The 15,286-nt window shown below is 36.7% G+C and overlaps 1 protein-coding gene across 4 annotated transcripts in view; it reads right to left on the reverse strand.

Moving 5' to 3' along the window:
* LOC108750822 (transcription factor SOX-5-like) overlaps positions 1–15,056 on the reverse strand; it is a 191,252-nt gene extending 176,196 nt beyond the window's left edge. For 2 of the 4 annotated variants that reach the window (XM_018490607.1, XM_018490603.1), the window contains exons 1-3: positions 14,937–15,056; positions 13,881–14,235; positions 13,188–13,227 (exon numbers count right to left, since the gene is read on the reverse strand). In XM_018490607.1, coding sequence (XP_018346109.1) covers positions 13,188–13,227; positions 13,881–14,224 — 384 coding nt within the window. In that variant the 5' untranslated portion in view covers positions 14,225–14,235; positions 14,937–15,056. Of the gene's footprint in view, positions 1–13,187; positions 13,228–13,880; positions 14,250–14,340; positions 14,349–14,936 lie in introns of those variants that run through there. The other 2 variants (XM_018490604.1, XM_018490606.1) reach the window with 2 other exon arrangements.
* Between the last annotated feature and the right edge of the window lie 230 nt (positions 15,057–15,286).

Below are 15,286 nucleotides of genomic sequence, written 5' to 3' on the forward strand. Positions count from 1 at the left end.
GGTCGGAAGTTAAAAAATTAAATGCAAGCTGTATTCAATTACATTTAAGCTGCGTCCGGGGAATGTGCTATCAGTGCCATTGTGCCATTCTACCTTTATCATTCAGACGTAAAACAAAGATAGAATGAGTAATAGCGCTGATAGCACTTCCCAAACACAGCTTTGATATAAGAAAAAGTCTATCGTAACTGACACTTAAATTGAAAAGCCTTTTAACTAGTACCGTTACGTGTTTCGACTCGTTGTAAGTGTAAGCGCGGTTCATGCACGACCCTTGACCTGCAGGTCGTACATGACTCGACTTATTTAAATCTATTGTGTTTGGAAAGATCTGCAATATAATGTAACAACTTCCGTTAAGGCAAAAGCTGTAACCTTTCGCGGTAAATGTAACTATGCGCGTTTACATCGATTCGAAATATAATGAATAATAACTATTATAGTTTGGGAGAATATGCGTTTTTTAGTCATGCATTCGAAATTATGGAATATAATATATAAGTATACATACTATATCGATCTTGAAAGCCATAGTGCGCAAATAAACAAAAAAAAAAAATTTTTTTAATCTTGCCATTAAGAAGAGAGAGGACATAGCATGCGAAATGGATGAAAGAGCAACATGTATTTATGTGGACTGAAGATTTAATTATCTCCCTCTTGAACTATTGTCATAATTCTAAGAATGTGCAAGGATAATTATAAGCCATAATTAATAAAACTTTCTGGAAATGTAAGGCGGAAATCGAGACAAATCTATGGTACAACCTGAAAAATTACCAACAAAATCTTAGACGAATAAAGTTTAATTTTTATATGAGGAATAATTCCCTCTCCCCATCTGGTTGTATTATATAAATTTATCCTCTGTATATTGGTAAATAAAAATTTATTTTATAAAAAGAAATTAATAATTATATCACTTTGATTTAATTAAAAAATGGAAACTCTCTATCTCTCTCCTTCTTTCTCCCCCTCCCCCTCTCTCTCTACATATCCATCTATTTATTTCTTTTTTCAAATCAGAAAACTAAATCCATCTCTGGATTTCATTATTAACAATTGAAAATTTTCATGATTTAATGGAAAGTCAATATTGACAGATTTATTAGCAATGTCTTATTTTTATCGAAAGTGGCTATTAATCGAGCAATAATCGCGAAGCCGCGTGAAAGCTTCTTTCGCTACACACACTTCAGGTTATGTTTATTTGTGTTCAATCGATTTGCTGGAGAATCTTCTACATTCTTTGAGAATGTGCAAAGTTTCTTCTGCAGCATTCCGTAATAGGTAACTGTCATTCGTTGAAACTTTAATAGCAGGTTCTCGTATAATTTACGAGAATTATAAGTATAATGATGCTAATATATAATATTCGTTGTAGAACATACACGTATACCTTCTTTAGTAAATTTAATTCAAAGTAATTTAGATATTAGCCACCTTCAACAGAATGCAATTTATTTTGCAATTGTTAGAAGTTTCTTTCCTTGTGCCGATGGATTATCCTTTTAGGCCTCTAGAAGAATAATTCTATCGCAGAGAAGAAAACTCTCAGCAGTTGCAAAATAAACATTCTGTTGAATGCGATCATTTAATTTTGAATAAACGACAGACAATAAAAGACAGTAAAAATAACTTTATTATATCTTCTCATTTTCTTACGTGATCAATGTAAAACAAAATATCATTGCGATAAAAATATTTTATTCATAAATCCCAAGGTTGTTAAACAAAAATTTATTAATTCCAATCAATTAAAAGAGATATCACCTGTAACATTTTTCACTTATTATATACAAAGTATGTGTGTGTGTGAAAACTGACGAATAAAAAAACTGTCAATTTATTTTATAGCCCGATATTAGTAGCGACTTACAAGAATTCATGGCGAGAGCAAAAATCTCAGCCGCTGCTCATAATTATATCACCGCCGTTTTAAGTTTTAATGTCGGAAGCAGCGAGCCTGTAATGGTTAATGATTTCTCGCAGCGGTGGGAAAACATTAATGTCAAAAGTACTTGAGAAGTAATTGATCAAAGAGAAGTTATTAACGGCGTCAAGCAGAATTGTAGACATAACGCCAAGTACATTTAAAGAATCACGTAGTTAAATATGATATATTTTCACAGCAATATTAGACAGCCATTCCTAAAATAAAAAGTATGAACCAACGGGCAAAATCAATTTAATAAATTTCTTCTTTATGTCTATTTATAAAATAATTTATAAAATAATGCGAGTGGAATCTCTTAAAACGTGTTATTTGTTCTTAAATATAACAATTGCTATTCGCTATGTACATAATTGGATACATAATTGGAGAAAATGTTCACAATATGTAAGAAGATACAGCAACCTCGAGGCACGAATTATGACCGGAAGAATGACACGCGAACGCGAATGAGACAATTCACGCACACGCGAAAGTGCGAGATGGACAATGCCATGCTGCTTTACGACGACATGCGTACCAAGTGACCGGCCGTGTTCGGCATTTCGCGAACAAATCGGAGAGCGTCGCGCTGGCACCCGAGTTCTCTCCGACGAGAGGGATCGAGGAAGGGACGCGGGCAGCATCAACCGCTGTTGAAGAGAAGAGAAGAGAAGAGAAGAAGAAGAAAAAGCAGAAGAGGCTGAGAGCATTGTTCCGTTCCTTGCGCCTCTCTCCCCGTTCCCTCGCGTTTTTTTCTGTTCCCCCGGACATTTCATACCGGTGCACCATGCGGTACCTTCTACCTCCCCAAAGCCACCTCAAACGGGCACCGGCCCGTGCTCAGGTGTGCTCCATTGTTAGCCGCCCTACATATCGCGTTTTGCCCTCTTTATTATGTGTTTGGCCATTATAATCAGGGAGAAGAAAGAAAGCAGGGAGAAAGGGAGAGCAGGAGAGAGAGAGAGCACAGAACACGAACGTACACGCATGAATACACGAAAGCGGCGGTCGAAGGATCAAGTGGCATTGTGATGCTTTAGACACAATGTTGTCCGTCTTATGTTGACGCAATCTCGTGCAATCTTATAATACCCGAATTGCAAATTTTCAATGCAGAATCGAATTATTCATCTCACAGTTGTACGGTATACATTCCTGTAATGATTAAATTTGTCATCGGTGTTTAACTATGTTATTGGACATTAAATGAATGATTTATGCTTATTATTACTTTTTCCTCTTTATTCCTAAATGTAATATATTCTAAAAAGCTCTCCAATAGTAGCCTTACCATTAAATTAGCATTAATAGACATACACGTGGAAAAGAAAAGTAAATATTGATTTGATGAAGTAGATAGCAGTCCGTACATTTGTAAATGAAAACTTATGTATCTCCAACTTTAGCATGAACGAACAAGATAAAATACCATAAACTGAAATTTCTTTGCTGAAAGAAGATCAGAAATTTTTCTCGTTGCTTTTGAGCCTCGAGCGAGGAGTAAACTAGTCAAAGGGACGGGTTTCATTTTTGCATACTGAATTGCATACGCTTATATAATATCCGCCACAGTACGCCACGCGTTTTGTTGCTCGATTTGCGGAAGCGTTCCAACGATACGCGAAGCCAGGACTCTTTATTACCGCGGATGCGAGCACGTGGGATACGCCGCTTTTTTGAACAAACACGCGATTTCCCTCGGTTTCCAGTACTCAGCAGAAGTACTCAGCGCGAGAAAAGGGGGGAGAGGAGCCTTTTACAAGGTAAAGGGATTTACGCGATGCGCTCGGCATGACCTTAAGGTCGCGGCGTCGAAAAATTGTTAAATTATTTAAGACTCTCCTAGCCTAACGTCGGTGCTTGTTGCCGGATGATTTATTTCGACTATCATGATGCATAGCCCCGGTATCCAATATTGTAATACGTTTTGCATACGTGCACGTATCATTGTCGACGGTCGTAGCGAAGCGATTGAAACACTACCCGGGCTATATCTCAACAAGTTGGTCGGGCATTATGAGTACCTGCTCCGTGTGGCATTATGTTCCCGTGGTGGTAGAACAAGTCGAGTTTCAGAGAAAAGGGTGGTGCGCGGGAAGAAGATCATCACTTGCTCGTGATCGTTCTCTCGGGATCGGAATCTCGTGTTATTGCACTCGATGACGAGGCAAACAGGTGTAAGCCCGATTCTTCTCTTAGCGTACGTGTTTCATCATTCGCCGTGCATGTCACCGCGACGAGAAAGTGCGGACGATGATTTTTCTTATATTTTCTCTGTCGGCTATAATTTGCTCGTGACGATCCGCACGTATCGTAAGGGACGAGAGATCGTTCGGTTTATGAAGCGGCCGAACGAGAGAGCGCGTATTGCCGCAGCAAATCGGGTGCAAACATTTCACATTATTAATTGCCGTTTTACGAGTGCGGCTCGACGATATCGGTGGTGCGTACCGAGAAATCTGCCCTGGGCGCAATTAAATGGGTCCGGTATTAATTAACATTAAAATACGCTCTAATAATTAATATTAATTACTATGATCCTAGGGCTACCATAAATGTTTTAACTGATGCGAGAGTTTCGCCTATTATCTTCCGTTCGACATTATCCTCCGGCATGAATATCATTACACGAATAAACAACTAATGTCGTGTACGTTATAAAACGAATTTGATAGATTTTTCATAAAAATTCATTGTAAATCTCTTCTAGCGCGTATTTTTCCTAATTCGCAAAGCTCTTTGTAAACATTCGACAGTTTTCGAAAAGTTAAAAACTCAATAGTGTTCGAACTTATTTCTTATCGTTAGTTATATAAAAAAATATTAATCTTGAAGTGAGTAGATAGGTGTGATCGGGTATAATTTTCATTTTTAAATCTTGTTCTGGAAAAGGAAGATAAAAAGTATTATTCGAAAATTTGGAAATTTATTATTTTTATCTCATAAATGTATAACTAGTATTATATATAAATTTAATTATAACATATAATGATTAGCAAAAAGTACAACTATTAAGTTTTCGATTGATAGAATGAAATTTGTTTGCTTGCTATGTTCTGAGCATCCCATCTATCAACTTGGGTATTTTTACATCACCCAACTAATATTTCAAGATTAAATATTATTCTTGCGTCTCGTACACACCAACGTCTGAAAAACTTTTCGATTCGTAACATACGTAGAATAAGATGTTGATTCTGTTCTTCGCGCATACTTCGCGCATTAACGCTCCGATCGCGCATTAATGATAACCTTCATAAATCCAACGAGTAATAAAGCACCTGACACATATCTTCTTATCCGCCTACCTAACAATAAATAAGAATCGCTCGTCGCGATGAATTCCGCGTGGTCGGTGATTTTTTCCTTCGTCATTCGAGAAAGTTCAGGACGCGAGATGCGTGCGAAGCCGCACGAGGCACCCACACGATCGTTATCGTATGATTAATATGTTAATCGCAGCAGCGATGTCACATTAGTCACAATCGCCACGAGCACTCGTCCACACTTAACGAACGTTCGACACTCCTGCGTAAGAAACGTCGAAACCGTGACGGATTTTTTCATTTTACCGTCATTCAAATCGTCTTAATCAAGGTATCGCGTGCGCGAATATGACTCATTTTCCACGCGTGCGAAACACAAGCGCTTCTCATAGGTGAATGCCAAGCGTGTATTCTACCTTGACTCCCATGTATTGAGAGCACCTGCACCTGCGTGAAGTCAAAATTGCGATTATCTACATTGCGGAAGAATGAATTTCGGAATTAAATATACGGAAAGAACGATTTTATTCAAGTATTTAAAGTAATTTATATTTCATTACACAGAGACACACAGATTTGAAAAGAAATTAATTTGGACCATCAAAATAATTATGTAAGACGTTCGAATATATAAGTGCTAGAATTTTAAAATCTTTAGCAGCTTTGTCGTCAACACTTCAGTGTTCTACATAATTATTCGATAGTCCAACAAAATTATTATCAGATGTAACTTTTCATCAATCAGATCTAACTTTAATAATTTTAAATACTTTAGCATACTGTTCTTTCCTAGCGTATCTCTTCGAATATCAACCGAAGCAACACTGCTTTCACTCGCGATCCGTTTACCGGATATTAATTTCTAAAAAGAATAAATAAATATTATAATTAAATCCGCTTTGTATCTCAAATCATTAATCTCGGATCACTAATAATATATTATAACCAACATCTTGATATAACGCGGAGAAGCAACGGGAAAACCTACTTCAATTGAAATGTATTTATCGAAACATCAATCGACTTTTAATTATGTAACTTTCCGAAAGAAAATTTTAAAACAATTTAATTGATACGCCTTTTAAGTAGATTCTCTAATGCCTACGTCTTTTCTTAAAAAATCTATTCTCTACATGATTATCTCGAAAAAGGTGTTCACACACACACACACACACACACACACATACGTTGAAGAATGTCAATAATAATCTGCCTGTCAAAGAAAGACTTTCCTATCAATTACTGCTCATAATAAGTGTACGCTGTCAAAGTTAGTGAAAGACAGAATTGAATTACTTATTTAATTGGGTGACGAACTAGAAATAGATCGAATCGTATCGTCAGTGTTACCCAGGTTATCCTTCCACTCGGAATTATTGGAGCGATGTAAAGTGAGAAATCCTCCTCCGTTAATCAGCAATTACCTCGCAACCATTTAAATCGCCCCGCTAACGCGCAGGCATCTCTCATGTATATGAACAACCGTCCGCACAATTCGCCGACGAGCAATTTACGATCGGGCCGTCCGTAAATTTACTTTCTTCTGCTATCGCGGCACGCAATTATGAGCCATCCATTTTGCCTGTCGCCCCGTCATCGGGCCTCTAACGCGTATCTCCTTAAAAGCGACTCCCGCGTGATTCGACGCATCGTCGACTCGTTCGCTCGCTCGTTCGTTCGTTCGTTCAAGGAGCAATGTAAGATTAGTAATTCAGATCGACACGGTGAATAAGACGTTACGCGAGCGCGAGCGGAGCAATTACGATCGCCGCGACTTCCGAGGGACGCCACACAGATTTTTTTCCCCGCGCCCCACATGTTGGTCTAGGAGACGCGATAATTGTCGCGCAGTGCGCAGGCTGAATTTAACCGGATTAATTCGCCGTAGCGCAAAGTTAATTAGCCGCGCGGAATCTAAGGCATCCGGCTCGAGTACACGGGACACACCAACGCGCGCACGTGTATGCCGTCCTTGCGAAGCCAAATATGTGGTGGTGACATCCACTTGGCGCCAGCCCGCTCGTTCTGCAACCGGACCATCTCCCAACCGGTGACGTGTAAAGCACGTTTTCAGAGTAACTCGGTACAGGTACACGTACCTCGGCGGATAATGTATCTGGGTAAAGGTACAGCTACGGTTTTTTTCTTTTCTTTTCTTTTTTCTTTTAGGAACACGACTATAAATAGGCGCAGTTGCACGCAAGTATTCAGATACGGCGTCGCAACACGATACGATTTAACCGTGTACATACTTTGTTGCAGAAGTGGCACATAAATGACCGCGAAAATGAGTCCGAGGATTTTAATATGATTTTAATGCAGAAACATGATGCGGATCGTTCATTTTTTTTTTAACAAGAGAAACGGCTGCCTTAAGCTACTGTAAATATAATGAATGAATACATTTCTCTGCAAATATACGGTCATAATTGTCATGATTTAAAAGCAAAAATTCGATATCCACTTATGTTATTCTTTTGGAAGCAAAATACATAAATATATTCTTGAAAGTACATACTTATCACATTATTCGCTCAAGAAATCAAAACAAACGATATCATCATATATAAATGGTGATAAACCGTACATATCTTAATCTTAGCATCTGTGTTTTTTTAAGAAAGCACTGAATCACATCAGTACTTTTCTTCTCGATACTATAAAAAGCGAGAGAGAGAGAGAGAGAGAGAGAGAGAGAGAGAGAGAGAGAGAGAGAGAGAGAAAGTGATATGATTTAAGTGAGTTATTGACTATCGAATCATTGATATTGTAGAGTTATTTGCCACCTCTGTTAACCTGGATCTCACACCATCGCAAATCCAGCGAGCAATAATATATTTTGTATATATAACTTTTACTCATAACGCTCGGGTGCAGTTTTGATTATATATGGATATTTGTTTAAATATATTGTTACAATATAATTTTTTCGATATGTTTTTGCACTATCTCGAAGCAACAAAAAAGCAATCAAATCTGGTGTTTTTTATATCGCAGCTCTATATATAATTTTTCATTATAGGGGAGTCCAGCTTGCCATTAACTTGGACCTCTCATTTTCTTTGTTTTTTTGCTGCTAAACGATTGAATCAACCAAATTCGCCTTAGAGCAACAAATTAGCGACAAAATAGCATTAAATTTTTGCCATGTCCCAACTCGATTTGCGCTGATGGATCCAGGTTAATAAGGGTTTGTTTGCCTGACCTAATCTTTAGGAAACAAAGATGTCCTTTACACACGTCTTTCATAATTATCTGTGAATGATACATTATTTACACAATAACTTTTACGGCACATTAACACATCTATTATTTCACATAATCGATACCACATGTATAACTTTAAAGAGAGTTCAAAAGTGAGCCGAAACATGTAGTACTATGCTCTTTACTTAAGTAAATTTATTTTATATCTGACTTAATTTTTGTATGTACTAATTTCCACTATATCCTTTCTTGACTATATCCTTTCTTATTGTATAATTTTGATTGTTAAAAGTTCTCTTTGTTCTGTTCGATACGATTCAAGTTACTTACGAAGCTACCTCACTCCTTGTAGCAACGACTTCTTAGAAATGCGCAATCTATTCTTTTATTTATGTATATAAAATTATTTTCGAATCTGTATCTATCTAAAGTTTTAGATACTACAGTAAAATTATTCTTACCATTTATAGTCAGTAAACAGTTGGAAAAAAATAATATTATATTTATATATGTAACAACTTGGTTGTACCGACAATTATATTTTGCCAAGTATTATATTATACAACTTGTCCGGAGTCAAAGGGAAGTCAAGAAGGATCTACGAGTGCTTCTTTAAAACTACAATTCTTGCAAGCGTGGCGTGCGACGAGCAGTTGGGAAAGGATTTCGCAAAACTGCGTGGTAATATACGATCCTAAGGTCTCTCGACCAAGAGCGTCTGGCGTTTATCTCTTTCCGATACGGAAGTCTAACCGGAGGAATTAATTGCCTGCCGTGGCACCTTACCACAGAGTCCAAGCGTCTCCATGCAATATCTGTTCTCTGCGGAGCCATTAACCGGGCGCATACTTTACGCGGGAAAGCACATAAGAACCGTGAGTACAACGTCGACTGGCAAAATCTCATTTCACCGCTTCCACCTGGACGTTGTCGCGGAATGGAGATCGTTAACGAAACGCAGTGAGAGTTGCGTACGCGCATTGAGACTGCGAGCATAACGACCGGTATCTCGTTAGAATCTTCTTAACTACTTTCGAACTTGGTTAGCGTTTACTGAAAAGCAGAGCGAATACGCGTTTTGAAGAGCATTAGCCGTTCCGTAATCACGATGCTGGCACTGAAACATTGCTTAGCGACCTTGAAGAATTATGACTTTCATGTTTAACATGTTACGCTTAAAATAATATATATATATATATATACACATATATATACACACACACAAAAAGATTATCCACGTTAAAGCCTGAAAATATCTCTACGTGAGTATTTATTTAATGTCTGATAGAAATTATTTAAATTAAAACCTGAAATATCTCTACGTAATATCTCGAAGAGTATTTACATATAAATATATCTAAATATTTATGTAATTTCTGTGGTAGAAATTATAATGCAATCTCGATTGCATTTGCATCAGTATATTATATCCAGTTCGATATCCTGAATCGCAACATTTCTACCGTAACTTCTGTCGAGACAAAGTCGCTTCTTGCGAGACGCCTACGCGAGAGAAGCGATGCATTCGGTAGCGCAGCTCGTCGCGTGAAAGTGAAGCAAGTGGGCGAGCAGCGCGAAAAATTTCATGGGGAACGGGGGCAGCGAGAACACTCCACGTGCGTGTGTGTGCGTAGAAAGATTCTCTGCAGACTCTACACACACCGCGAGCCGCGGGCATTAATTTACACCGCGCGAACGAAGCGGCAGTCGAGTGTTATTAAGTCGGAGACCGGAGGATCGCCCAATGTATGCATATATCGAACGCGAAGCGTGAGAATTCGTCTCACAGAGAAGCAGAGGGGATGATCGTTCGAGATCAACGAGACGCTGTATTTCTCACTCTCTCTTCAGGCAAAGGCTCTTCTGTCACCTGCAGCGGTGAGGATAAATTTAGCTACCGTCTTACCGCCTCCGTTATTCACCTGCGCTACTCCAATTCTTATTTCTTTGTGTACATTTTATACATTTTACTTTTTATTTCATTTTGTTTATCTTATCACGAAGAAAAAGATTTGTTAAAACAACTAAAATCTTCACCGATTCAGCAAGTCTACAGTTGTAATATATGAGCAGACAGCTTTTTTCTACAAAAAAAAATTCGTACGTTTAAGTAATATTTCCTTGAATAGTAGCTAAGCAAACATTTCCTTATTGAAAATAAATATTTACGTAAACACACACATTATTTCATTTAAGTATTATCTTTTCTTTTTAAATAAATATTTATTTGCAATAAGAAAATGTTTACTTAGCTACTATTAAAAAAAAATATTATTCAAATATAAGATTTCTTTTTCGTATATGCTAAGATAGCAAAGTTGTACAACTGGATAAAATTAGCATTGTAATAGCACAGCAAATTTATTAATATAGCAAAGACAACTTTTTATAAAAATCGGTCCAATATATATGTAAATCAAAATTTTTCCAATACACAGAACAAAACATGCTAAGGTGATGTGTGTACTTTTGTTACTACAATGAAGAAAATTTATTGATGAAAACAATTAGCAATTTTGTTTATTGTAGTGAAGAAAAAAAATATCTTTGAACTATTCTCTGAACTATTAAATTTTCTCAGTTATAGATGTTAAACTCGTACAGTTATAGCTTTGCTGAACTATCCAATTTTTCCCATAATCTTATATCACTTGACGCTTTTATTTCTCTAATTTCTATATCATATGTGCTCCTAAAGAGGCCTTGCCTTACAACTGTTTAGAACAGCATACGTTCTATCTATCTCTTTGTCTTTCTGCGTGTGTCTGCACTGTGCTCCGTTTCGCGATGACGAGACAATCGGAAAAAGAATAGCACGCCGCGGTACGATTGAACTTTCACTTTGACGTTGCGATTCGATTGTAAATATACGCGGTGAGAAGAAATCCGTGAGTCGGCAAAGTGCAGACGGATAGATAACCTCGACAGCGGGGTATAACGCGTCGTTGTTTATCGGATGTTTCGTTTCCCGTTCATTCTTTCTGCGGGGATCAGCTCGAAGACTGTGGAAACTGGGAGTGATATATGTCGGGTTGCACGAGAACGGACGCTGCTTGGCGCAAGGTAGATATTTCGTGACACTAGCGGCGAATGCATGTGCCGAGTGATGGTGTTTGTCAAATTATATGCACGGTACCACATTTCGTTGAGTAAAACATATAAGTGATAAACTGGACCAAGTAAGAGTGCGATTTTGCGACTCAAGCCAGATAGATAATACCCAATGATACTAGCATCGATTGGAGATATCATTTCTTACGCAATAATAATGCAGATAATTCTATCTTGCATCGAATTGTACACTTTTATTAAATAAAAAACGAAAGAAAGAAGAGAGTATCATGAAATTAAATCATTTGAACAATGCTATGTCTCAGCTTGAGTGCATTCAATAGAATTCTCTATAAAATTTTAATCGAGAAAAGTTTATCTTCACACAAAACTTATTAAAATACTTATATTAAAGTCAGCCTTCGAAGATCTTAACCGAATTTTCTTAGGAACAACGCATGAGCTACTTAATCGAGCAATGAACGTTTGGCTCTTCTATAAAAATAATTTTTATATAATAATTTGTTTCTCCTTGTCAAAATTTAGGAGTGAAGGCAAAGGTAATCCCCTCTTCTTGTGTGTGTGAATATGTTCATATCTGAAGGTTATCGCAATGGTATCAGAAATTAATATAAGCATACTGTGTGTATTATAAAAAGTGCTTAAGTTTCTATTAGTTCCTCATTTTGTTGTGAAATTTTATATTAAATCAAAGTGGTTGTCTTGCTGATACTTTATATTGAAGCTATTTACGAAAGTAATGCTAGGGGTGATAAACCATGAATACGTACATCCGAATGAGCTTAATTAACTTGCTGCGGGATTAAGTGAAATAAATGTAATTTGCATAAATAACGAATTCGACAAAATCCGTTGCGATCGATTGGCATAATCAGCGTGCGAATGGCTCGTGGTCCAATCGATTTTCATCTCGTCGAATGAGTTAACATTCTAGAATTCATTGGAAAACATTCGCTATATAAAGTTTTTTCTCAATATTACACTCGTTTTATCTTGCGCGACATTGATCGTCGGATTTATAAAAACGAACTTGTTAGGTAACTTTTTTTATCATTAGCTATAAATGTCCTGCAGCAAGCAATTGTCGATGCGGTAGTGGTAATTTTATTTAATCGTATAGACTCATTTAAAAGGATGATTTAATTAACGTACTAGTACATAAATTCGAACTCTGCAAAGTGCAAATACTTGAACTTACATTAGTCGACATCGCTATTGCAAGGGATAATATTTTTAGTCATTAATAATTCTATGAAATACCTTCAGACATGAGCATACTCAAGAAGAGGGGATTACCTTTGCCTTCGTCCCTAAATTTTGACAAGGAGAAACAAATTATTATATAAAAATTATTTTTAATTTTTGATTTGCATGAAAAATATTAATATTTATTTGTTGTGCTATAAAAGCTCTAGATTATTTACTAATGATATATACCCTCCCCCCCCTACATATAATAAAATATTACATCTATTATATTTCTCACTATATCTCCATCTAACTTTCTTTAGAAGTAATTTTGGAAATATTTACAATAATCTTCACTATTTCTATATTATACTTTTAATATTTTTTTTTAGTTCATATTCACACATTTCTCTGTTCATAAACAGAGGAATAATGTATAAATACATGCAATAATTATTAAGAGACACTTCCCATAGATCATTACCTCTTATAATGAAATAAAAAATAATTTGACTCACCAATTCACATAATGTGCAAAGGCAGAATTGTAACCGTAATCTGTAAAATAAAAGTATATCCATATTATAGACTCCTTTAGAAATAATGAATATTTCTAAAAATTATCTTGCATACATTAAATTTTTCGTCCTTCCCTTTTAAATAGATATTTTATAAAATAATCATATAATTTCCGAGAAAAGTCCTTTCATTAAGTATAACAATTTTTGTAAATCTGATAAAAATGAAAGTTTAATATTTATGATAAAATAATCCTAATGATATAAGTCTAATACAGTTTGAAAATATTATATTCATACATTCATCATTGTATATCATTATATGCATAATGAATATAATATTCATACATTCAGAAATATAATATTATCAATATTTGGTTAAATATTTTGAGAGAGAGAGAGAGAGAGAGAGAGAGAGAGAGAGAGAGAGAGAGAATCCTTTATATGAAAAATGTACACAAAAAAAGAACTTAAACAATTGTTCAGAAAATGCTTTACGACGTTTTTAACATCTTTTAAATGTGTATGTCCTAAAAGACGTCATAAACGTCATTATGATGTCTTTATGACGTCTTTTAGACATGCATGCATCTGTGAGAAGCAAGACAAGAAGTACAACGTATATGATTTTATCAAGAACGAACGATTAATGTCGCAGTAACAAATATAACAATTAAATAATAAATTACTCACCCAGAGATTATTCTGCCTGATGCACGATGCCTCCCCGGGCTCCCTCCTCTCTTATTTTCGCGTTGTCCGTTGGCTTCTTCATGGCACTCACACACTACACTCAGAAAACATACGCTCGCGTACACACCGATTACCAAAATACGATATTCGCGCGACACTCGACAGTTGGCACGGTACTTCTGAGACACGACGATGTTAATCAAATGCAATGCGTAGCATATTACAAGGGAAGACGGAATAAGCGAAAAGAGCGCGATTATACGACTCGAACCGTTCAAATCAACTTCAGGGTGTGTTCTGTTTCGCGCATAAGCGCATGATGTGTCATTTAGATTTGTTCGCATTGCTCGAAATTCTAAAAAATTTGCACTTAGGATATATATATATATATATATTCGAACGTTGAAGAAAGAGAAAGCGAAGATGCTGAGTGCAAAGAATACAAGCAACGCGAATACACTTATTTTATCCTTGTTGTTCGCGTAACTAAGGGCAACGGAAATCTGCGATCAACTTCATGCATTTCAAGAATCGTTGCTACACGGCGATGCTACACCTGTTGCTCCTAACTGCACCTTTATACACTCTCGTACTTCGAAGAATGAGTTACGATTTTGTTTTGTTATTTTGTGTATTATATGACATACGTGAAAAAGTGGGGCCAGATTGACAGAGATGAATAAATGTATGTATTATAATTAGAGATAATTGCGGATTAATCACGATTTATTGATCAGTTAAGGCAATGCGATACCATTTGATTCCTAAAATATATTTGACGAACGCGAATTCTGCGAAATATACATACTGTTAATAAATGATCGATGTATCACGGTTTACCATTACTTGAATTACGATATCTACTTCAAATTAATGAATCATGCGAAATATATGTCCCGATAAATAGCCGTCGGTTTGACACACTTATGAATCGTTAATCGCGGGAGTTAAGTAATCACACGGATTCGTGAATCACTAATCGTTCGTACAGAATGATCGCTCATTCTTCTAAGCACTCGCTATCGCGTCTCGAGGGATAATAATGTAACAACGTACTATACCGGGCGCTTTGTGCCGTGCCTGCCAGCGCGTTCGAGCGTTGCCGAAAGAATAACACAACTACGCAGCACGCCCGGCACGGCGCCCGCGTGCCGCGGTCACCGCCGGTAAACACAATAGGCGCGCGTTCCTGGTAAAAAAACTAACTGCCGACCGAACGACGTTTTTTTGTTATTATCTCGTAACCGCCACGAAATATTCAAAGCGCTGAAAAGTAAACGTATATACGGAATGGTTTATTTCTTGCACACCACATTAATTTCGATGGATGGACTACTCGCACATTTTGCTGTTTCATTTCTTTGATCGTATCATCACGTGAGGTAATAATTATTAGATCTGATTTG

Source organism: Trachymyrmex septentrionalis, unplaced genomic scaffold (assembly GCF_001594115.1).
Source record: "Trachymyrmex septentrionalis isolate Tsep2-gDNA-1 unplaced genomic scaffold, Tsep1.0 scaffold37, whole genome shotgun sequence".
In the NCBI taxonomy this organism is placed as follows: domain Eukaryota; kingdom Metazoa; phylum Arthropoda; class Insecta; order Hymenoptera; family Formicidae; genus Trachymyrmex; species Trachymyrmex septentrionalis.